This window comes from Microtus oregoni, unplaced genomic scaffold (assembly GCF_018167655.1).
Source record: "Microtus oregoni isolate MIOR12 unplaced genomic scaffold, Mior012 000021F_ref0000039, whole genome shotgun sequence".
NCBI classification, from domain to species: domain Eukaryota; kingdom Metazoa; phylum Chordata; class Mammalia; order Rodentia; family Cricetidae; genus Microtus; species Microtus oregoni.
In genome coordinates, this window is record NW_024543080.1 from 25,277,704 (window position 1) to 25,302,409 (window position 24,706).

Below are 24,706 nucleotides of genomic sequence, written 5' to 3' on the forward strand. Positions count from 1 at the left end.
AACATGAGCAAAGAAGTAGGGACCACGAGGGGAGCACCCACCCACTGAGACGGTGGAGCTGATCTGTTGGGAGCTCGCCAGGGCCAGCTGGACTGTGACTGAGGGAGCATGGGATAGAACTGGACTCTCTGAGCATGGCGAACAGTGAGGGCTGATGGGAACCCAGGGACAATGGCACGGGGTTTTGGACCTACGTAATGCTCTGGCTTTGTGGGAGCCTAGCCAGTTTGGATGTTCACCTTCCTGGAGATGGACGGAGGGGGGAGGACCTAGGACTTGCCACAGGGCGGGGAGCCCTGACTGCTCTTTGGGCTGGAGAGGGAGGGGGAGGGGAGTGGGGGGAGGGGGGAGAGGGGTGGGAGGAGGGAGAGAGGGGTGGGAGGAGGGGGAGGGAAATGGGAGGCTGGGAGGAGGAGGAAATTTGTTTTTTTTTCCTTTTCTCAATAAAAAAAGGGTTAAAAATAAAATTTAAAAAAAAAGATAAATGACTACTTTTCAAGCAGAAACTTTCCTCAAGCCCCCAAAGGAAGAGAGACCCTTATCCAAATTCCTGATCTTGGGAAAAGTGATGTGGGATTCTCTCTGTATGCTATGAATATGCTTTTTTACCATTGGTTATTAAAGAAGCTGTTTTCAATGGCTTAGTAGAGTAAAGCCAGGCAGGAAATCTGATCAGGGATATAAAGAAAAAGTAGGTGGAGTAGAAGAAACGCCATGTAGCTGCTGAAGGAGAAAAACTTCAGCCTCCAGTCTCCAGCACTTTCAAAAACCTATAAAATATGGCATTTAAAATGTTTTAAGAACTTACACTTTTCTTGATGGTGAGTTATATCTTCTTCTGACAGTACCAATTGCTTCATGAGGATGATGTGCATCGAATAATCTCTTTATGGAGCTTGCTAGCCATTTGGGCAAGAAACTGCTCTTGCCTGGACTGCTTGATGGTATGCTGTTATGAACTGGACATGCAGGACACATAGAAAAATATGGGAGCCAAGAATGCAGATCATTTTCCATATTTGTCTGATGGTCAGAGTAGCTGTGAGAGTAACTGCTGCATTCTGGCACCTTCTGACACAGGAGGTAGTTGCCTAGCTCCTTTGATAGTAAAGAAAACCGGTGGCCATCCTGAAAGTGGTCAGGATATGCTAATGCCGTTCTGCTCCTTCTATTGTAATTATGAGGTCCCCCAAGGAAGAGGTGTTTTCAAGTCTATGTAACAAAATAGGCATAAACAAGACGTGACTTAAGCCGTTCCCTGCTATGAAGGAAACAGAATGCAAATGAGGTTTTTGTAACCTTCCCCCCTCAGTTTATGTTTAATGTTCCCACGCAGGTAAAATGGTAAAAGATGTTTTATGTTGGGGCTAGACCCTAACAAAAAAATGACTACTGAACTTGCCTAAAGAAAATAAGATGGTACTTCAGGGTTCCTGCTTCATGAAAGAAACTTCCAGACATTCTGCAGGACACAAAAGAAAGCAACTGATGAAGTTTGTCATTACAAGGCAAAACAGATCTTCAAGTTTCCTGCTTCATGAAAGTCTGCTGGATATTACTGGCTTGTAAGCTAAAGAGGGATGCCCCAATGATACACAGGTTCTTCTTCTTCAGACAGTCCAAGAAGTGAAATGGCTCTGTCAATTCTAAAACTCTGAAAGTTGCTTACAATGTACTTCCTGTTTACTTAGGTAATATTATGTACTTCTGGGGTCTTTGGTGGAATTAAAGAAAAATAATTGTAGTTTTCCATAGTTATGATAAAAGATAAATTATATATAAAACTTTAGACTCCCAAAGATAGGATGATAGAATATTTCCCTTAATTTGCTAAATGTCTAAGTGAACTCAATATTGTAACTGTAATTCTTGCTTGATAACTGTTTTGTTATATGTAATTTTACTATGTTAACGTTAAAGCCTTCTGCAGCGCACAATGCCTGTTTGTGCTCTATGCACTACTATACAGTTCACAAGCTTCGGGCAAGGGGCTGGAGATTGAAACACACAAAGACACACAGAGAGACAGAGACAAGAACCTCTAGTCCCTGGTAAGAAGGCCTTTATTCACAAGCACCACGGAGGCTTATATACCCAACAGTCAAATGAGGCCAACAGGTGAAAACCTTATCCTCAGATCCTCAAGGTCAAGGCAACACGTGCTTATGAAGCAGAGCTGGTAAACAACTTTGACACAGCTTTTAGTAACTCAAATCAGAAGGAAAGTAAAGATCTCTAGCAGGGAAGAGCAACTGTAGGCCAGAACTCCAAATGGTCCCAACAGCCTTCCTTTTTATTTAGAAGAAATGGGGAAATGATATGGGATTCCCCTCTATATGATATGAATATGCTTTATTACCTTGGTTATTAAAGAAGCTATTTCAGACAATGGCTTAGTAAAGTTAGGTGGGAAATCCGAACAGAGATATGGAGAAAAGGCAGGCAGAATCCAGGAGACACCATGTAGTTGCCAATGGAGAAAGGCACCAGCTGCCATCCAGAACCTTACTTGTAGGCACAGCCTCGTGGTGATACACAATTAATAGAAATAGGTTAATTTAAGATATGAGTTAGGCAAAAACATGCCTAAGCTATTGGGCAGTGTTGTAAAGTAGTATAGTTTCTGTGTGATTTATTCAAGTCTGGGTGGCAGGGGATGAATGAGCAGTTTCTACCTACTAAAAAGGATTTTGGTGAAGCAGACAGTATATTACAGTTTCTTAGTGTTACCAAATGGGCCTGTTCCCCTCAACCCCCCCCCCCACACACACACAAAGGGAAGGTACTGATATCTTACTCTTTTCTCATTTTACCATTATTCTGATTCTGTATTTATTAACTGAACTCTTGACTTTAAGGCCTCAGACCCTGGATATGAAGTGTAGGCAGTTCATCCTTGGGCTCAGGTGTGTCTAGTAAATCCCTAGCATTCTTCTTCTTGGTGGAATTAAGAGGGCATAACCTGGTTCCATGGTGGTGGGGAATTTTTTCCAAAGAATTATTTTGTTGAGAGAGGCCACCATTATACGCATTTTTAGCCTCTTACCAAAGACCACACAACATTTCCCAAAGGGAAAGGTAGTAATATTGAAAATCATTAAAAATGAACGTACAAAGGAGCTGGAAAAGTGTGCTATAAAATGTTGAAATGCTGGAACTTCATCAAGCAGCAATGATCACCATGTGGTCGATGGCAAAGAGTCTTCCGATTTTTACGTATTTCTGCTCCTGAGAGGGGAAATTTCGCATGTCCCCCCCAAATTCTAGAGTCCTGTAAGAAACCTCCAGTCCTAGAGAATCTGGATTCCTCTTTTATTTATTTATTTATGCATTTATTTATTTATTTATTTAGTGCCAAATGTTGAGTGTTCTGTGTTGTGCTGGATAGTCTGAAGAAAGAGTGTCACTCCAAGATAAATTTTAGGACCTCTGCCACATGAGAAGAACAGCTTCTGTGAACTAAACATCAGACAGCAGTGCCAAGGTTTATTTATTGTTACACAAAAGTTGGTTTTGGGGTAAAAACAAGTTCATTATACCAAAGTCCCTGATCTAATCTCTATGTTTTCTGAAGGAAAACATCACATGCCCACCACCTTAGTCCTTACTTGTATACTGGTTTCAGTACTCAGTAATTCAAGAGTTCCAGGTGTGTCAGGATAGTCTTGTGGCCAAAGTCATGTAAAGGCTGTAAATTTCCATTAGAAAAACAACTCCATGGGGGAACAGAAATCCATGTTTTCTACAGTGATTCCGCAAGGTCAAAGTACTTCTAGAAAATAACAATCCATTCTGATGTTTACCCTAGACACAGTGAAAACAGCTACCTCATTCTAATGCCTACCTGAGGTACAATGGTTCTACTAAATTCCTATAACAAGTTTTGTGTTAGAATGTTGAAAACATCTTAGGAAAAAAACATTGAGGGAAAAAAATCTAATTTAAAAATGCTATTTACGCATCAGTAAAATTGCAATATGACACAGTAAACATTTCTGTGAAAAAAGCTGATAGTACTGAAAAAGCTAATACTTGTTTTTTAAAGTTAAATGAATGAGATCATAAGAAACATTGTTCAATATCAACATATTGTAACTGTTCTGTTAGCCCTCATAAGAGCTGAAATCTTGATTTGCCTGGAGGATTTACCAAGATATTTGACCCAGTCGGGATTTATAGTGATGGTACCTAACTTCAGGAGTTTAAAGGAATAACACACTATTTGTATCTTAATTTTGTAGTATCTACGGAAACAGAATCCTGAATCATCTGCCACCCAATGCTGGTAGTGAATTTGTTGCTCCTGGTGGAAAGTCCAGCAGTTTTTAATCAAATATTCTGAGAACAAAAGATTTTTTTTATTGGTGCATGTGTGCGTGTGTGAGTGACTGCTGCTTACTTGGTGATTTTTTTCCCTTACAATGAATGTCACAACAGCCATTCAGTTTATGTACACTTCCACTACCCCTTAGAATCATTCAGAATAAGTCACACAATGCCATATATAATCTCAGAAAGGTTATATATAATCCTTTCTGAGGATTCAGTTACTGTGTTTTCAAAAGAATGAACTAAGTTCTCAGAAGAGAGCACTGTACCTGTTTTAACCCTTCAGAACTGACTATAACTCAGTCTTTGTAGGAAGAAGAAATGTTCCAAGTCCAGAGACACATTATCTCGGGAGGTCTCAACCTTTTGCATGATGACTTATTGCCTCCCTTGTATCTGACCAAATATCGTCGTGACTAGTAGGAAAACGCTCTTAGAACAAACTGACAGAAACTCAAAGGCTAGGGCTTTCATCAGGAAGCAGCATGAAATTGTTTCCTGGTTGGAATATAGTACTTTGGCTAACTGAAATCTTGTTCCCTAGCCATAACTATCACTGCTTGGCTCCAGGATAAACTCTTTCCTATTCCCTTTAAGTTAAGAGCTATTTTACGATGTTGAAAAAAAAGAAAGAAGTAAATATTCAATAATTGGGATAAAGTAATCTAGCTGTTCACTTTATCATACACAGGCACTACAGGCCTACAATCAATCTCCTGCAATTCAACCTCTGAAAGACTTAAAGAAAAACTAGTAGCAGGTGGGTCCCCCAAAACAGAAGAGTCCACCACTGGCCCCTAGCCAGGGTGGAAAGGTAGTTCTGGGCTGGAGAGATGGCTCGGCCCATTAAAGGCTAGGCTCACAACCAAAAATATAATAGTTCGGAAAGGCGGTTCTGCCACAGGTGTGAGGACTTCCCTCTCCCAGGCACCTACGTCGGCAGTGCGCCTGCGCGCCGTCCTCCCGGGTCCTTCCTGTGTTGGTGTCTGCATCCGGGTTCCCAGGCTTCATAACTGCTCACCGGCTGGAGTCGCTGGCGGGTTGCCGGGTGCGTCAGTTACCGCCGCTCTGGTGTCGTCGGAGGCTGCAGGTTTGCGGGTGAGTTTAAGGGGGGCACAGCTCCGACGCGGGGCTTGGACGGGGCTCGTTGCCGCTGACCCCCTGGGCACAGTGCGGAGTCGGGCGCGCTTGGGGCGACCCTGCTCGGCGGCGTCTCTGAGCCCCGGGTGCTGTCGGCCTCCGTGGAGCCAACCAAGGCTTCCAGCGCCCGCCGGCACCGAGTCCTCCTGTCCCGGGCTGCGCAGGGCAGGGCAGCCCTGGCCCTGAACTGTCTGTCCCTGTGTGCGCTGAGGTGGGGGCAGCCTGGGCATCTGCTGCGCGGGGCATCACACCTGCTCGGGTCCGGGGGAGGGTGCTGCGGGAGCTGGGCACACCGAGTGTGTGTATTCCGGATCTGGCCCCCCGGTTAAAGGGCTGTGAAAGTTCCCTGGTGTAGAAGTTCCCACCCCATAGAAACTTCAGGGACTTGGCGTCTGACCATCCCTGGGGATGCTCTGCCCAAATGAATCAGCACCTGCAGGAAGCACTTAAGCGCCAACTTTGGCGTTTTTAATGCTAACTGCTCACCATGCCAGGGTCACAAAGCATCGACAGTTTCGGTTTCTGATGACTGTAAAACCTGGGAGAAAGGAGCGTCTTAAAACTCCGAATAAATGTGGAGAAGAATTTATCTTGAGTGACAGAGATTCTCTGAGGAATTTTGAAAGCGAAGACTGCCCGTTTAAGAATAAAAACCACAAATAACTTGGCTGCGCTTTATGGTCGGAATGACTTGGTTGAAAGTGTTCTCATTTTAGCTCAGGTCTAAGACTCACCTGTGACAAGTGTCTCATTAGCTCAACTCTTAAGAATCACCTGTGATGCCTCACAGGCGCTTGGACTCCATTTGAGATCTGTTGGAGCTAAGGAGAGGGGCCCAGAGCCTTTTAACAAGTGTCATTAGTTGTTCTAATTGGATCAAACAGTGAATGCATGGTTATTTGTGTCAGCTACACTTAAAGTCTAGCTCCCTCCAAAACTCAAATACCTTTGTAATTTCTGTAGAATTTGAATTAATTTCTACATTGAGGATTGAGAATAATTGCAAATTGAGGAAGTATTAAGCTTATCGGATGTCTTTTATCAACAAGGTCTTTTTCAAATTGTTTCAGTGCAGCCCAGGACAGTGTTTAATACAGTGAGTGTGATAAACTCCGGGATAACACGGCACCTGGAATAGTAATGCCTCTCATTACTGTGCCTTTTCCTTCGGATGTTTGCTGCATAATCATCTTAGAAAATATCGATATCTTATTGTTGGCTATGACAGCCAGCAGTTGTTTGGGATTTGGGGTGGCACTCTGTAGTTATTTTTGATGTTAGATTCTTGGTATACCTAAATGAAGACAGGGTTCAGTTGTTAGGGCTGAGTTTTTAAAAACTTTATAATTCTTTCCTACAAATGCTGTGTATCCCATATTACTGTCCAGGATTCTAGATTATAGTCATCAAACTTTCGTTGCTTTAGAATTCTAAGTCGTGTTCTTAAGAATATTATTTGGTTTCTGTGTCTTTGTCATGAGACTGTCTGTTTCCCTTAGCTTAAGCATTTGACTGAGTAGTCTTTGTGAAGTGTGCAGTTACCAAACAGGAATGCTGAAGCCGCCATGCCATTAAAGGGTTGGTGTTGGTGACCGAGACATTTAAACGTGAAACTAGAAATCTAAAGCTGAGAATTGTGACTTTCGGATATAGAACATAGATGTTTTTAGAAGTTATTTTTAAAAAGGGGTAGGCAGTAAGAACTAAAATTGCATTTTTTGTGAATTTTTCACCCAGAGGTCAGCACTTTCCCTCAAGTATGATTTTAATTAAACCCTAAAATAGTAAAACGTGTGTGTAGCTAATGATAATGCACAGTACCTCTGGTGGAATTTGTTTAACAAAAAAGGAAATTTGATCATTATGGTATTTATAGGGACAATTCTGGGTTTGGGTCAGTAACTCAAAGGTGCAAGGTCATTGTAGTAGTTAACTTGTCATTGATGAGTGCTCTTTCTCCAAGGATGGTTGCTTTGGGTAGTGTATGTACTATATTTGTATATAGTATAGTCTTATATTTTCATTTGAATTCCGCCATGTCCTTTGCCTGCATGATCACAGGCAGGTTGTATGAGCCCGTTTCCTCCTCTGTAATAAAGCATTGTTTTTACTTCACAAGATTGTTATAGGGATTAGCATATGCCTCTAAAGGACCTAACCCACTGTCCAAAGCACAGATCCTCTTTGACAAGAGAATCCTGTTGCTACTGTTTCATAAGTATGGATTGTATTTTTATATGTGCATGTCCTCCTTAAGTACTTTTTAAAAAAATCAGTATATTATACAATATATACTCTGGATGTCTGAAAGATGTCTAAAGATGTCTGTAATGGGATTTTCACAGGTTTGAACCTCTTGTGCTAAGAACCGTGTATCACCAATAATGAGACTTGTGATTCTTGATAACTATGACTTGGCCAGTGAATGGGCAGCCAAGTACATTTGCAATTGCATCGTTAAGTTCAAACCTGGACAAGACAGGTATTTTTCACTGGGCTTACCAACAGGTATCAATCATGCTTTCTATTTTATATACTCATGTTATATAAGATTAAGGAAGTAATTGGGCTTTTTTTTAGTAAAATACTTTTTATTATCATTCTATATCGCTGAACATATTAGTATATAAAGGCAGAAGTATGTGCAGTTTATTGCAGTATGAATGTATTGAGTCTGTTTGTGTTAAAGCTCTGTATTACCTGTGCCTCCAAACACTGCGGTTTCAGAAAGCACCCTAAGTTAAATGGTGATTGTAATGTTTCTGCGCCCTTTTCTAATAATCTAGAGTTTCTAGTGCACTGCTTTCATATAATTTTTTCATATAATTTCTTATAACTTAGCTCTTTCATTAGTAACAGGTGGAAACCAAAGTGGTTCCTGCTATTTCTTATTCCATATTACCTTCTTTATGATCTCTGATCTTGTTAGGCGTTTACTTTTTATTCTTCTGTTATAGAAGTATTTCAGGTGTAAATTTTAAATGCTCATGTCGTTTTTATCACATAAATAAACCCAAATGCCAATTATAAGTTCTATTGACTTCAGTTTTCCATGAAGAGTTGCCTTTAAAGAGAATCAGGTAGTATCACGTGATCTTTTGGCATGTTTGTATTGGTGACTTTTGATTTTTTGCAAACTGTGTGAGACCTAGACTCAGAACTGACTTTTAGTGGCTTCAAGGAATTCATTCCACATACCTCAAGCTTTGGATTCCTTACATGCACAACAGATAAAATGGTAATAGTTATGATAGCTTCACTACTCTTCTGACGCTCAGCTGCAGCAGTGTATGCGCAGATCTTTTGAATGCAGTCAGTGCCATGTGGCTCTAAGCTCTCGTGCTTATTTAAATAGACTGTTTTCTTCCTGATTTCCCTACATGCATTCTAACTGTAAAATCTATAGTCGTAATTCATTTTACTCACTTGATTTTTATGAATTATATTTTTCTAGATTTTATTTGCTATTTTGCTGTCTCATTTTGTCAGAACAGGAAAGGTCTTGAGAATGACAGTGGGATGTTTTGGGAACTGGGCATAGATACTGCATAGTCACATGAGCACCCTCATGCTGACTCTCGTGACTCAACACACCTCTATATCTGTGATGACAGAAAAAATAATTTGAGCTGGGGACAGGCAGGCTTCCAAGTACTGCATGTTAGCAGTGGGTGCTAGGCATGTTTCTTACGTGTTTAAACTGACAACTAGTGCACGTGCCAGGGGAGAGCCTGAAGACCCTTTGACATCTCATGTGCTCTCCTTGTTGAGCATTGCTGGTGTTTGTGTTCTTGACTTCCACCACTGCTTCTGAAATTGGAACATGCTTATCTGAGGTTAAAGACAACATCCTGTACATCGGTAATTCTCCCACCAGGCACAATTTCTGTATTTTTAAGTGAATTATTTTAAAGACCTGCATATTTTGGGTCTCACTTGCCTGAGAACCTTATTTTGACCATTTCCTTACCCTCAATTGGTTTGGAAGTAGACTGCTTGCCCAAAGGATAAGCCTGAACTTTCTGGCTTACTGGTTTTTTTTTTTTTTCTCTCATTTTGTTGCCCTATTGTATCTGTGTGTGTTTTTGGAAAAAGCACATAAATCCCTGGTTTTATTACCATTTGGCAAATTCATTCATCTTTTCAATCCAGTTCTTACATTTCCAAAAGAAAGATCCTGCCTGTTTTCCAGGATTCGAGATCTCCATGAGGGAAGGTGTGGAAACACCTGCATAGCATTTAAGCCATGGGCTGGGCGTGGAGATAACATCCTTGAACGTTTTTTCTGCATCTTTTGTCTGTCTTAAATTACAGATTGCTGTGTGGTTGTCAGGATTCCAGCTCTTCATGACTCAGTTGAACTGTTATCTTAGATCATTCTTTTGGCAAGCAAGATTGGAGCCTTTTATTCTTTTAGCACCATACCTTAGAATTACTGAGGTTTTTCTTTATGCCATGGTTTTGTACTTTGAATATGTGTTGTGAGTTCTTCTCAAACAGCAAAAGGCCTAACAAGCTTGGACTCACAGATACCTGTTATGAATTACTTTAGGGGGAATTAAGTGCACATCACAAAGCAAATAATGAAATGAATTTCTGTAATAGATTTACTCTCATCACCTCTTTGTTTTTTTAACTACACTGATTAAAAGTCTAGAAAGTAAATGGGTTCTTTATCACTGCCATTGGGGCAGTTTCTCACTTAAGCAAAATTCAGATAGCCTTGATCAAATGACTAAGCTTTCTAGCAGTAGGAGGTCTGTGTGCTTCTGGAAATGGAAGAGAAGCGAGAAGCAAGAAGCGTGTGCTCTATCTCCATGACTGTTGTCATGTCAGTGGGCTATAGATCTCTAAGTTTGGATGGGAAATTTGATCCTATGGCTGGACTTTTGAATTATTACTTATAAGTTCAGATATTCTTAGCCTTAAAGTCCATTATTCATCTGCTTTCTGCACTCTGTGGTAGTTTTCATTACGGCCACATTATTTACAGCCATTTGTTATTCTGTCTTCTCAAGTGAGGAACACTCACTCTTCCTGAAACTCCTCACCCCCTTTCTTGTTTCAGCTTGAGAATTTTTTTTTAATCTACCAGATTTCTAAATACTGCCTAAGTCTAACTACTGCTCCAGAAATGTTCATTTTTGTGGCATTTTTTGTTTTTGTTTCATGATAATACGTGGCCTAAATATCCATTCCACCCATGTCTGAGAAGACAGGTCACATGCTAATAAGGGTGCCTTTTTCCTTGGGATTATAGTGAAAAACAAAAAGCAAATTTAATAAACAAAAGAAGGCCCTTCATAAGCTGATAAACTTTATTGTGTCATATCATGAAGCTGAATTAAATAATTATATAGTCCATCTAAAATAAAATAATCACCTTATAGCCAGTCGTGTTTGCTCTGAAGAGATCCTAGAAGTCCTCTCTATTTCAAAGGCAGCACTTTTCTTTCTCAGCCGAGCCTTTTAATTGATACATGGGGAAGATAAACACGAAGCAAAAGGAGAGGCACAAGTTGTGCCTCGCTCATGCTTCCGCTCATTTTCTTATCGGCAAGTGTGGTGTTCACTTTTCTTTTTACCCAGTGTTCATTCTAAAAGGTTTTAGTCTTATAATTTGTAGTAACATTTCAAAATACTGAATACAATTCAGAATAGATTTCCAACTTCCATTTTTGTTTATGGGTTACCAACCAAATTATGGTGTAAGAAATTTCAGTGCATTATGGAAAGAAACTACCTATCATGAGCATTAAATCTGTATTTAAGTTGTTTGTCTATCTTGAAACGTAGAATGTTACTCATCGATTTAAACATGTTTTCAAGTTATTTCAGAAAATGGACACTTTATCTCTTTTAGGAAGCACACCTTTAGGATGTTATAAAAAACTAATAGAATATCACAAGAGTGGAAACCTCTCATTTAAATATGTGAAGACTTTTAACATGGATGAATATGTAGGTAAGATATATTTGAATATGCTATTTGAATATATTATATATTACATTTTGAATATTCTGAAACTTTAAAATATGTAATTCCTAGACCCCTTTGTGTACTGCTTTGTTGGACAAACTGATTATAGCATAGAATGATGGAAGGAATACAAGGCTTGGAATCTGAACATCTGCATTCCTTCTGCTGTTTGAGTGCCTTGACCGTCTGTCCAGTCACACGTCCTTCATATCCATTCTCTCTCCCTCTCCTTTCTCTTTTCCCTGTCCATCTCATCCCCTTCTGCTTCTTTCCTTAAAGTATAATTAAAATTATAGAAAATTAACTGAAACATATGTAAAAGTTAATTCATAGTTTTTTTTTTTAAAAAAAACTGTGTTAGCACCCACAAAACTTGTGTAATTTGTTGACTTGCTTAACTTGAAGAATCTATGACAGTGCTTAGAAACCCCTTTCTAAAACCTAAATATGAGCGTACATTTTCAATGTCTGTATAAGCAATAGCCAAATAGCTATTATGGTTTAGCATACTTTGCATACATGTAGGATGAATGTAAGAAAATTGAATGTAAGAAAATTGTGGCCACTAGTTAATTCTTTAAAAATACCCTATTATGGGTATAGCTTACACAATGAAGTCTCACCAGCCTGGCTGCATAACATGATCTTAACAAAGATGTCATGACTATACATGCTAATGTGGAAACTGGAATCTCAAGAAGCCTCAACCCTAGACACAGAATTACAGGCAAGTAAATGCAGAGAGTAGGAGAAATACTCTTCCCCAGGGAAGGTTAACTTCTATTAGCAATTAGTTATTCAGTACCAAGTGGTCAGCCCTGAAGACATACATACAAATAAGCAGGTTGTCAGGAATATATAAACACACACACACTTTAAAAACAAAAAAAAAGGCATGAATTTAAAAATATGAGACACAGAGTATATGGAAGGTTTTGGAGGAAAGGGAAAGGGGAAATTAGGTAATTGTGTTGTAATCACACACATATACAAAAAAGAAATGGTAAAAATACAGAAATCAGTACCAGTACTTTTTGTGCACATTTCAGAAGTGTGTAGTGACTACGTGGCTAAACTAGACTTTCGATGTTTACCTCGTAGACCCTCTATCAGCTGTCTGATTTGACAGAAGTTCCATGCTTCATATGTTCATCTATAAAATGAGAATGATAGTAGTATTTTATGTACATTTACAAAGTAATTGTATTAGTGTGTAGATACTTAATGTGACACAGGTATATATCAAGGATATGTTTTATGCCAACCATTTTAAAATTAATGTATAGGAAAGGTTTTTCTGGGAGTTATATTTTTATTATTAACTTCATATTTAGGACTTCCAAGAAATCATCCTGAAAGCTACCATTCTTATATGTGGAATAACTTTTTTAAGCATGTTGATATAGATCCTAACAATGCTCACATCCTTGATGGGAATGCCGAAGATCTGCAAGCAGAATGTGATGCATTTGAAAAGAAAATAAAAGAAGCCGGAGGAATAGATCTTTTTGTTGGAGGTATGAAAGAAACATTGTTATCATTTTATCTGCTAATATTTGAAATAGTATTTTTAAAAGTCACCATTGTATAATGTAAAGAACACCTGTTAACTGACTGTTAATATCCAATAATAGAAATAAAATGATTCCAATTTTACTTTATTTTCATTGAAAAGTACAGATAATGTAAGTAAAAATAATCTTAAAATTGCAACAGTTAATACATCGTTTAAATTATGCCTGGAGAAGTAGGTCTCCATGCCTGTTAAACGTTTGATTACCTCTAAGGTCAGCAGTTCACCACATCCTGGAAATGCACTGCTGGTCGTTGTGCTGAGCGAAGCCTGTTTATTTCTCTCTAGCTCCAGCACAGACCATGTAATAGATTAGAACTGAGTATATGAGAAATGGGTAGATTTTTAGCACATAACTCCAGTTATGCTGAGCTCATTCACGTTGCATAAGAGTGATGTAAGACTTTGATTACAAGCCTTTAGACAAATTAAATTCTCCTAGTGCCTTGCTACATTCCAAAGGGAATGAACATTTGGTTAACCAAATTCCAAGTAAAAATTAAAATTATGTATTTATGTGCATGAATGTGTGCATAAATATACTGAAAATGTGTTCCTTTGTAATAGCTATGGCTCTCTATTACCAGAATGAAGCAGCTTGAGAAAGTTGTTGTGTCAGAAAAATATAAATCAACTACACTAGAGTCAAAACTGTTTATGCCAATCTTTAGTATTCTACTGAAATACTAGTGCTCTATACTGCCTTTATATATTTTACACCTAATTAATGGGAAAATTGCACCAGAGGTATGTGGATTCATGGTTGCAGTGGCTGAGTATGTTTGCAGTGGTTGGTTGCTTTTGGGATTTGGAGTAAAATTTATATTTGTATCTTCAGTCTCTCTGTATGCCTGGTAAGTTTAGTGAAGTTCATTGTAACTAGATCATGTGCAAGACAGGATTAACTCTTAACTTGCTCAACATTTGTGAAAATTCAATATATTATAATGTGGTTGAAGTGCTTTAGAGTGGTGCTCGGCACCCAGCTGACTCGGGGCCCACTTGAGTGGTTTTTTCCGTGAGCTGTAGTGGCTAATATAGTGTTGGCCCTGAGTTCATTGAGTTCCCAAGGTTTTTCCTGAATTACATTATGGATGACCAGGCGAGACTGAATGCTTCTCCGAGGAAGTTTTTATCTATGTGTATCAAAGCCAGTGCTGTTCGTTTTCTTTTATAGATAGAACTGCTATTTATCTGATCAAGAATGTATGTTTGTTATTTTGCCTTTTAACTACTCATCCATTTTAAGTAAATCTTGCTAGTATTCACTTTAGCAATCCTATATAATGCGTTCATATTCTAGCTTTGTACGTATGGTTTAGTTTTGAGATAATTACCATATTTGTCAGTATTAAGCCTGAGATACTAGATGTTTGGGGATGTTTAAACTTAATTTTGTGATTTCCATATCAAAATAAAATTGTTGGACTGTACTATTCCTAAATGGTTTATCTTAGTTTTTTTTTTTCAAGAAGCATTTTCACTAATTATTATGTTGTAAACATATGCCATATATTAGAGATAGTGAGTAGCTTGCCTCAAGGAAAGAGAGCATCCTGGGCAGGGGATTAAGATACCACTGTGCTCTTCTTTACCTTCTAGAAAGCACTCTTCAGTTTAGTAGGTTGTTAAGGTTGCAACTCTCTCATCCCATATTTCTGGTAGAAACTCAATTCCCATTGCTTTAAATCATTTGTTATTTCTTGTGTTTTTGCTCTGTTTCCTCAAAGTAATAAACGCCACTTTTCCCTTCTAAGTGAATAGGATATTAGTTACAATTATGCCTGTCACTGACTTATTGTCACTTTGTTTTTAAACCACCTTTATCTCAAGCTCCCTATAGTTATTTCTTTACTATGTCCCAAAGCAGAAAACATTTTTAAGAAAATTATTTTCATCTTTCATTAACATTTTTACTGGAGTCTGATGATTGAGAGCCTGACATTTTTTTATGTACTGCCCGGGGAATGCAATTTCTGTGCAGAGAGAGAGGAATTAGTGTATGCTTCATTTTCCTATTGGAGTAATGATTGTTGAGCATGTGCTTGTTCCTGAAAGAATCTCCTTTGATTCTTTGCAATTCTTGATCTAGGTAATTATCTTTGGAATTTTTAAGATGAGGCTTGGTATCTGGGTCTTACCACTTACCCTTCTTTTGTTCCAGGGTTTGGTTAATAAAAACACTAAGAACTGCCAAATGGGATCAAATTGTCAGCTTTATTAAAGGTAAAGTTGGAATAGAGATTGTAGGTTGGGCTTGAAGCCAGTGTTTTCCCCTCCACTGTGAACCCGGCTCAGACTACGAGAGCCTAAGAGCATACTTTTGTGCTATTCTCCCCAGCGGGTTAGATGGGTTCCTTTCCCTGGGTAGAGAGAGAAAGGAGGAAAGAAATACACGGAGGGCTCTCAGTCTCTGAAGGCAGATATGGGGAGAAAGGTAAGGTGTATCACTTGAGTTTCTGAGGAGTCCTCAGCAGTAAGGGACACAACAGTGGGATTTTGTACATAAAACCTAACTAATTCTTAAAATTTTGGTATTCTGTTTAAAATTTTTAAAAGGCAGTGGGGAGAACTTCGTAATTTTTAGTCGTTGAAGTCTTGGCTTAGTAATGGGGATAACTCATGGAAGGGGACTCCAATGTGTTAATTGGAGCAACTCTGATATAAGTCACAAAACCTAGGAGAAGGGTCAAACATTGGAAAACACAAAGAGCCTCAGCTCTCAAAAGCAGAAGCTCATTAACCCTGGTAGCTGTTTGTCCCTTGTTTGCGGTTCCTTTGTTTCCATTCACCAGATAAAGAGCTGGCTCTAGAGAGTGATTTCCATTGCTTCTGCTTGGAGTCCTTTTCTGTAGGCCACCCTCACTCAGTATGACAGGGACATAAGAAATTACCTTTGAGACCCACTCCAAGCCCCTACCCCTGCAACCTGTAGTGAGGAGTGGAGCAGAAGAGGTGTAGCTGGGAGAAATGGCCGAACCAACCAAGGAAGAATATAGTGCATTAATTCATTCAGCTGTGATTTATTGAGTGCCTCCTGTGTGTAATGTTTGGTTTTGAGTGATAGATTGAGGCACACACAAGCCTTGTTCAGAGGAAGCTTACAAACTGCCCACAGAACTATAGGAACAAAGCAAGGGTAGATAACATAATCCCACCAGTGAATTCTTGAGCTGATGCTGATATCCTAATTTAGATTTGAAGGCCAAAAGAGTTATTTGCTAGCTGAACTTGAAGCAGTATCAGAGCCACAGTCTCTGTGCTAGTTGTGGCGGGAAGCCAATGTGGAGCTCCTTTTCTGTCAGTACCCGTGACCAGAATCCCAGGTTGGCCATATGCTTCTCAGTGGCCCGGGTCACCACAAAGAATGTTGACATGAGCCATTGAAGACATCTGATTTGTTTTCTGAAGCTTTTATATTCCCAGATCTATGCTTTCTTCTGTTCTCAGATAAAGAGGAAAGTGTTGATGTATGTATTATATATATATATATATATATATATATATATATATATATACACACACATATATATATGCATGTAATAAGTATGATATATGTGTGTGTGTGTAATGTATATGTAGTGCATTTATAGCCCCAAGAGTAAAGCAGAAATTTGGAAAACATAGTGAGAAAGGTTTAAGTGCCATTAGAACATACTAGAAACAGGTCTATACTTAGTGCTGGAAAGAGTCTTTGAATATTAACCATATTAAAGTCCTTCTTCAAAATGTACTTCCAAACATTGGTCATTGACAAATAACATTTTGCTTTATACTGTATTCATTTTTCCTAATTCTTCAAAACTAGATTATAACTTGCTAAATTTTTAATGGCTTGGGAAACTTAAAGTTGTATAGCAAGTATCTGTGAAAAACACTTGTTGTATTTCACCACAACTACACATGTGCAGTTTAAATGCAAAATGCTTTGTTTTTATTGAAGTTTCTGTAAGTCTGACAACTAATATAGGTGTATTATAAATTTGATTTTTTTAAAGGTTTTTTATTTTATGAAGGGAATTACCTCCAATTGTCTTCAAATCAGGAATATTGCATTCTTTTCTATACTTTCGAAGCCATCTTAGAATATAGCAGGTGTATATAGGTCACTTTGGTTGTTACCTGTATGTCATGAAATCAGTGCAGCCAGTAACATCCTGCATTCCCTTCTTGCATTAGTAAGGAGATGAAATGTAACAGAAAAGATCTTACATGACTGCCAGTAAAGCTAAGTGTTTCATGCATTTTGTTTGTTTGGTTTGTGTGTGTTAGATTAGAGCAAAAAATCAAGAAAGCTTGAAAAACTTTGGTATTATACAATCTATATATTGTCTTATGGGCACAGTGGTTATTGCCTTACCTAAACATGAGTTCAGCGAAGCAAAGTGAGAGTGTAAAGACCACCCAGTAGTAGTCAGAAGGCTGATAGGAGTGTATCTGTTCCTGATGTGCCATTTATTTACTTTTTGCTCATCAGTTTATGAGTTAGCAGAAAGGTGGCAATGAAGGAAGCATCCATGTTTAATCTTGCAAGATTACCTCCTATTATCTGTTATGAAAATGCTTCATAAGCCTATCGTGTTATGTGTGATGCTTCCCTGTTGGGAGGAGTGGGCTGCTTGTCATCCCAGCCGCCCTGCTATCTTACACCCGAAATAATCACACAGAAATTGTATTAATTAAATTACTGCTTGGCGCGTTATCTCTAGCCTCTTATTGGCTAACTCTCACATCTTGATTTAACCAATTTTTAATAATCTGTATATCACCATAAGGTCGTGGCTTACCGGGAAAGATTTAGCATGTCTGACCAGGCATCTCCATGGCGGCTCTCTCACTCTTTCTCCCTCCCAGAATTCAGTTCTGTCCCGCCTCCTACCTAAGTTCTACCCTATCACCAGGCCCAATGAAAGCAACACAAATACAGAAGGACCTCCTACACCATTTTGTGGGACAAACAAGGCTCCCCCTCTTTGTGCTCCTCCTACAACACTTCCCTACTATTGGTAGAACTGTGTTATTTCATGCTGTGTATATAGCACATATGGAAATAGTAAATGAAATATAGAAACAGATAATTTTAATATTAGGAATTCAGCTCTAAAAGAAGGTAAGTGTGTTTATCGTTATTTCCTTGCCTTTATAACTGTTGAAATTTGAGAAAATGTTTACTCTTATGTTGGAAACCTTTCTTTATTTCATGTTTATATGAGTGAATATATCTGTTTTGAAAGGAATAGGTCCAGATGGTCATATTGCTTTCAATGAGCCAGGATCCAGTTTAGTTTCGAGAACAAGATTAAAGACCCTAGCTATGGACACCATTTTGGCAAATGCTAAATATTTTGATGGAGACTTATCAAAAGTACCAACCATGGCTTTAACTGTTGGTGTGGGGACAGTGATGGATGCTAGGGAGGTAAGAAATGTTCTTTGATCATTTTTCTTTGATGTTGAAAACTTATGGTGTTAAATATTTTAGATCTGATTTTCAATAAAAATGCTTAAATTTCCAGCATCTAACTTTTGTCATGCTCATTGACTTGTAAAGAATCAACTTAAGTCTGCAGTTATAAACCAAGCCCCAGGAGCTACCCACTCATCTGCCCAGGCATGCTTCAGTTCGAGCTGTTAAAATCTTAGTAACTCTTATTTGCTGACATTGGAATAGTCTTGTGAAGGGCAGGTGGACCGTGGCGCAGAGCAAATGCCCTGCGTAGTTTTGCAGCATATGGGATTGATTAGAGTGCTTCATGACTATACTCAGGAGCACTGGCTGCATTGGTTTCCCACAGCTCCATTCCCGAGCCCCACATACTTGAAGGAGAAAGCTGATTGATGGATGTGCACACACACAAATAAGTAAAAGGCCATTTAATATTTTGTAAAGAAGCATTATAGAGATCCAGCTGCCTTCTGAGAACTTCTGTGAGATCATTGGCATGCTGGTGACCAAACAAACTTTCATTACTGACCAATGTTCCAGAGATTAGAAAAGACCTGAGATAGCCAGTGATGTGTAGGTCTTAGAGCATGTAGTACACACACATGTCATTTTGCTTGTTTCTGTACAAATACTCCATTCTTTAGACAATATTCTGTATAACACTGTCCAGCAAGGAAAATGTACAGATTCATTAATACTTTGCTTTTCTTACATCAAATGAGTTAATTTTTGTTGTAAAAGACAGTTGGTTTTAGATAAGGCGATACACTCAACTCTAGTTAAGATTCACCTTCACCTAGAAAATCATTATGAATTATGATTTTAAAAAGAAATAGAATACCTTGATCCAGTCATCTTTCATTTTCTGTAATTTAGAATACCTAGGCATAAAATACTCATACATAATGCGGTTTTTTATTTTAAATACTTTAGAACTGCATTCATTTTTATGTTTAATAATCGTAATGGTAAAAAAGTAAAATAATCCAAGTTTTTTAATTTTGTCATCCACTACAAGCGTCTCATAAGCATACTTATTCAGTGCTCACCTGTAAAGTTTTACGGCTAGTCCTAATTAAAAAGAGAACAATAGACTCTAACACTGTTAGTGTACGCTTGCATCCGCAGTTGTGGGAGGAGAGCTGAAAGATTGTAAGATCCTTGCTGACACACACTCGCATGTTTCTTGAATTAGTTCACAAGGGCTGAGAAATTTAAAAACCAGGACCTTGCAATTTCTGTAATTTCCAAGAATATCATGTGCTTTAAAGTCTGTCTGTCTTTCAGCAGATCTGAATTCTTAAACTCAGTAGTTTAGAACAACTTTAAAGACCATCACATCTATTAGGTGAAAGTTCAGGCTTCCCTAGCCAGCTTTTACATAAAGCCCTTGCTTTTCTAATGTAAGATATTTCGTAACTGAACTAGAGAGATTTGGGGTTTTAGCCCAGATTATATGAATTTGTTGAAGACACATATTTTGTTCCCCCCAGACATGTCTTCTACACATCAGTACTAAAGTGTTAACTCTAGTCTTCACTTTTGTGCTATCATAGAGCTTCCTACTTCCTTTTAATTAACAAGAGGCACTCTGAATTCTGCAGGTGATGATTCTTATAACAGGTGCACACAAGGCATTTGCCCTGTACAAAGCCATCGAGGAGGGAGTCAATCACATGTGGACTGTTTCAGCTTTCCAACAGCATCCCCGAACGATTTTTGTCTGTGATGAAGATGCTACTTTAGAATTAAGAGTTAAAACTGTGAAGTACTTTAAAGGTGAGCATTGAACTAGTATGCACCTGGGATGCTTGTAGTGGATGACAGCTGGATGCTGTGGATGTTAATCTTACAGTTCGGCTTCTTGAAGCCTGGCATTGTGCTAGCACACCAAGCCAATTTTTCAAGGAGTAAAACTAAAGTTTTCAGAACTTTCATGACATTCACTGAAATTCAGTGAAGTATATTAGGTTTATATTGAATATTCAAGACTAAATAATTCAGTAGTGTCCTCTCTGCGTTTATCATTTGTTTGGTAACATTTGAGAGTCTACCTTATCCTTCTAATTGTGACCTAATCCATGGTTAAAAAGCATCACCTGCTATCCCATCTAAGCTTCCTGATGTAAGATGATTCCATCCCGGGATGTTACAGTTGGTATTATAGTGGATATACTTTAAAACAGTATGATATCAATAGCAAAGCAACAGCTCTGGTTGCTTAGACTTGTACATGTAGATTTTCTATAGTCTGGTTATTTTCATATTTTATTTGTAGTGGCTTTATATAGGAAAATACTTGTGACATAATGAACACTTTAGGAGAGCATTTGGACCACCCTAAGCTTAGTGTTTCCTGATTATGAGTGAACTCGTACGCAAGCTCAAACACAAAGTGTAGATAGAGGACTTGTTTAGAGCAGTTGGGTATTGAATATTTAAGTAAGTGGTTCATAAAATGTATAGTATATATGACAATTCTGGGACATGGGTGAATATATACTTTTGTGGTAACTTTGATTAACAAGTGTTAGAAAGTGTATATTTCATAAATGCTGAAAGAAAGGGTAACAAAGCCGCTGTGTTTTACTGACTGTGACTTGACTGAAATCAGCCTGGGATGCATCTTAGCTCACTGATGGTGTCAGACTATCTTGTAAGGACAGTGTAACTCAGAGAGAAGCTTTAATGACTCACACACACACATACCCATTAGAACATAAATTTTTAAATATACCTACATTTAAATGTTTTATTTCCACTCAAAATATGCATACTAACTATAAAATGATTTTTAAAGTCTACCTAAATTTAGAATCTAAGTTTCTGTCTCCAGTCATTTAAAACAGGTGTCTCCATTGTGTTGATAAACATCCTCAGTAGATTATGGATAAATTTGTAATCACCCAGTTCCGTAAATACATTGCAAAGTCTACGTGAAGGCTCGGGACATGGCTTAGCTGGAAATGCGCCTGCTTCGCAATTGTGAAGAACCATGTATGGATCACCCAGTAACTACATCATAAGGCAAAGCATAGTGGTACATGCCTGTTACTCTAGGACTCGACGTCAGATAACAAGATTTCTGGAACTTGCTGAGCAGCAAGTTCCTCCCAGTTACTGATCTCCCTAATCAGTGAGGTGCAGTGATAAAGGGTAGACTTTGACTCTTGGCACCCATACATATACGCAAATATGTTAACACATGAACCCCCCCGCCCCTGCAAAGAAAAAGATGAATAGAGTAATATTTTGGAGAACAGAGCTATCTTATTATGAGAGTTCTGGGTCCCTTGTCATCAACTAGAGCAACTGCCATAAAATAAAACATAAGCTTCTAGATAATAAATTAACCAATCATATTCAAATTCACCAGCCTGCCAGTCTAATCTTCCTGAAGACAAGAAATGAAGCTGCACTGGGACTCCAGTACCTGTACTGTTCTAGATCTACACTAGTTTATAAGTTGTATTTCTTCAACAGTTTTGGTAGACCCTGTCACAAGAATGAAATACTGTAGCATGTAAATCTTAAGTAATAGTTCAAAATTAGCAAAATTATAACTGGATTTTTTTTTCTTGAAGGTTTAATGCATGTGCACAATAAACTTGTGGATCCACTCTACAGTATGACAGAAGAAAACTGAAGGAAACTGGAGCAGAGTTCTGCTTGGAAAAGAACCTTTTCTTACTAGATGAATTTTCAGCTTATGCAATACAATAAAAATGGGAACTATAAAAACATTGAAATAGAAAAAAGAACAGCGTGTGTTAAACATTCCATATTTAGAATGTGTCTGTTTTACACTAGGGTCTAGAACCAAGTGGATCCCCAAACTGGTGGGCATTTATAAAGTATAGAAGCTATATAGCTACCTATAAACAGCATAGCAGCAAAATGTCTGCATAGCAGCAAAATGTCTGCATTTAAGAGATTCTTCACAGGTCAGTGACTTAATCTCTGACTCATTTACAAGAAGGCACTCCAACCCTTTCCAGTGTCATAGAAGCCTTCACTTTTGGAATGTATTTTTTTGTGCATCACACATATGCTTTTGCCTGTAGTTGCCTTAGTCATCTTTCTGCAGTGGTTCTGGACATCAGAAGTCCTGCCATTCACTAACCAAGGAGATCTGAAGAGATGACAGTGTCCCGCAGTAGTTTACATCCTTTCAGAAAGGATCTGTAAGTGCATGCTTCTATGCACCTTCCTAAGTAGGACTTTTCTACACATATGCTTATTTTTATTTAATGACTTGGATCAGTGCCCTTAATATTGGCAGGTATCAGCTTTATACTTAGCTATAAGGAATTCCTTTTGAAGAACATTTTCTGATTATTGTTAAATTTTATAAATCATCCTTATATATGTCTAAAGAAATAATTACTGTAAATGTTTAAATTGCAAAAACTTGTATAATTAAGTTGCAAATAAAAATATTGTTTTCTACCTTTAATTCAAAGTTTACAATAAAAGAAGTATCTAATTTTGTTTCTAAATGTGAAATAACATTCATTGGGAGATTCAGTCAATGTAGTTAGGAAACTAAAAAGATAGTTTATGTTGTTTTTTACTCTTTTAGATTTTTGCTCTTTGGGGCCTCACCACCCAACTCCCAGATAAATCACTCACAGAGTCTTATTCTTAAGAATGCAGGGCCTTAGCTTGGCTTGTTTCTAGTCAGCTATTCTTAAATTATCCCATCTACCTTTTTCTCTGGGCTTTTTTTCTTATTTCTGTACTCTTACGTTCACTCTTATTCTGTGGATGGCTGGGTGTCTGGCCTCTTTTCTTGCTCCCTTTTCTTCCAGATTTCTCCTATTTATACTGCCTGCCTGCCATCCCTACCTGTCCTTTCTTCTTCTGCCTGACCATCAGGTGTTTTAGACAGGCAAAGAATCACAGCTTCGGAGTTAAACAAATGCAGCATAAACAAAGCAACACATTTTACATCATTAAACAAATGCTCCACAGCATAAACAAATGTAACACACCTCAAAATAATATTCCACAACAGACAACACCAAAGAAAAAATAAGGAGGCTGGAGAGATGGCTGAGCAATTGAGAGCGCTTGTTGCTCTTGCAGAGGACCACGGTGGTACACAAACCCAGTGTAGCTCAAGTTCTAAGGAATTCTCTTATGCCCTCATTTGGACCCCCAAGGGCACCAGACACACAAGTGGTACATACATAAATGCAAAACATTCAAACACAAAATAATGGTGCTTTAATACCCAATGATCTTAACAGCCTTGTTCCTGTGTACAAAAGTAAATCCATTTAAAAGAAATATATTTGGAAGATACTGAAGCATGGGAATATGAAGGTGTTATAAAAATTGCTGCAAGCTGGGAAGCCCTTTACAAAGGGGTTTCACATGAGTCTAGAGCACTTAAAATATATATTCTCAAACCTATTCAGACTCAGCATTATCTGTCTTCTGAACTTCAAATACATATTTTGAAGAGCACAAAATAGGACTATTACAAATTCTAAAATTTTCTAAATCCCTTAGGCCTCCTGCTTGCTTAAAACTGGTAGCACCCCACCAAGTTAGCCTTAATAGTGTTCCTCTGTCACCCTCCTGTCTCAGTCCTGTAATCCACATCTCAGTCACAGTGCACTGTTACCTTCTCACTGCCCGGACAAAATACTTGGGAGAAACATAGTATATCCAAAAGGGATCCCATGTCCTTAACATATTTTAGCTAACCAATCAGTAGCATCTTGTACTAATGATTTTGGCTGTACAGCATTGTAGTGAAAAGTTAGCAGTCTCTTTTGATGTGTCATTACTTCCTTGTTCCAAAGACCTAAAATGAGTTGTTTTTATTATAACTCTGATCTTGTCTAATACAGTCTTGTCCTCAAGCACCTCAGCACGTCTCTAGCCATTGTAGCTTCCTAACTCAACACGGGGTACTATTAAAGAGTGTAGAAACCGATTGACATTTCATATAGAGCAAAAATCTTTGAAGAAAGAAATCTTTACTTGAATTCCATCTGTCACCGGAGAATATAAGTGGCAACATCTCACCTTCTACTATTGCCTCCGTTCAAAGTTCTATGACAGCACAGTGGCCAACCCATGCCGAACCTAATGCAGCAACTTTTAATCATACAACTATGCACATTTTTATTAGATTGCAGGGGAATACACGCAAGGCATAAAACTCAATATTAACACTGGGAAATAACCATGGGGCAGTAGATAAGCTTATGCTAAAAAATAAGAC

At 38.3% G+C, this 24,706-nt stretch overlaps 1 protein-coding gene across 4 annotated transcripts; it reads left to right on the plus strand.

The window, feature by feature from the left end:
* The first annotated feature begins 5,331 nt into the window (after window positions 1-5,331).
* Window positions 5,332-22,967, plus strand: Gnpda2 (glucosamine-6-phosphate deaminase 2). 4 transcript variants are annotated; one of them, XM_041671322.1, is made up of 7 exons: window positions 5,332-5,427; window positions 7,815-7,977; window positions 11,333-11,434; window positions 12,784-12,966; window positions 18,257-18,441; window positions 20,073-20,247; window positions 22,053-22,967. In XM_041671322.1, exons 2-7 carry the CDS (start codon window positions 7,854-7,856, stop codon window positions 22,112-22,114), a joined length of 831 nt encoding a protein of 276 aa, XP_041527256.1. In that variant the 5' UTR covers window positions 5,332-5,427; window positions 7,815-7,853; the 3' UTR covers window positions 22,115-22,967. The 4 variants fall into 4 exon arrangements, with proteins under 4 accessions (XP_041527256.1, XP_041527257.1, XP_041527259.1 ...); XM_041671323.1 differs by having other exon boundaries at window positions 18,263-18,441; XM_041671325.1 differs by having other exon boundaries at window positions 12,856-12,966.
* Window positions 22,968-24,706: the final 1,739 nt, after the last annotated feature.

Coding starts and splice junctions, on each gene's coding strand:
- Gnpda2 (XM_041671322.1), top strand. CDS start 7,854: ATGAGACTTGTGATTCTTGATAACTATGACTTGGCCAGTGAATGGGCA. Junction 11,435..12,783: donor TAACATGGATGAATATGTAG/GTAAGATATATT, acceptor CTTCATATTTAG/GACTTCCAAGAAATCATCCT. Junction 20,248..22,052: donor AACTGTGAAGTACTTTAAAG/GTGAGCATTGAA, acceptor TTTTTCTTGAAG/GTTTAATGCATGTGCACAAT.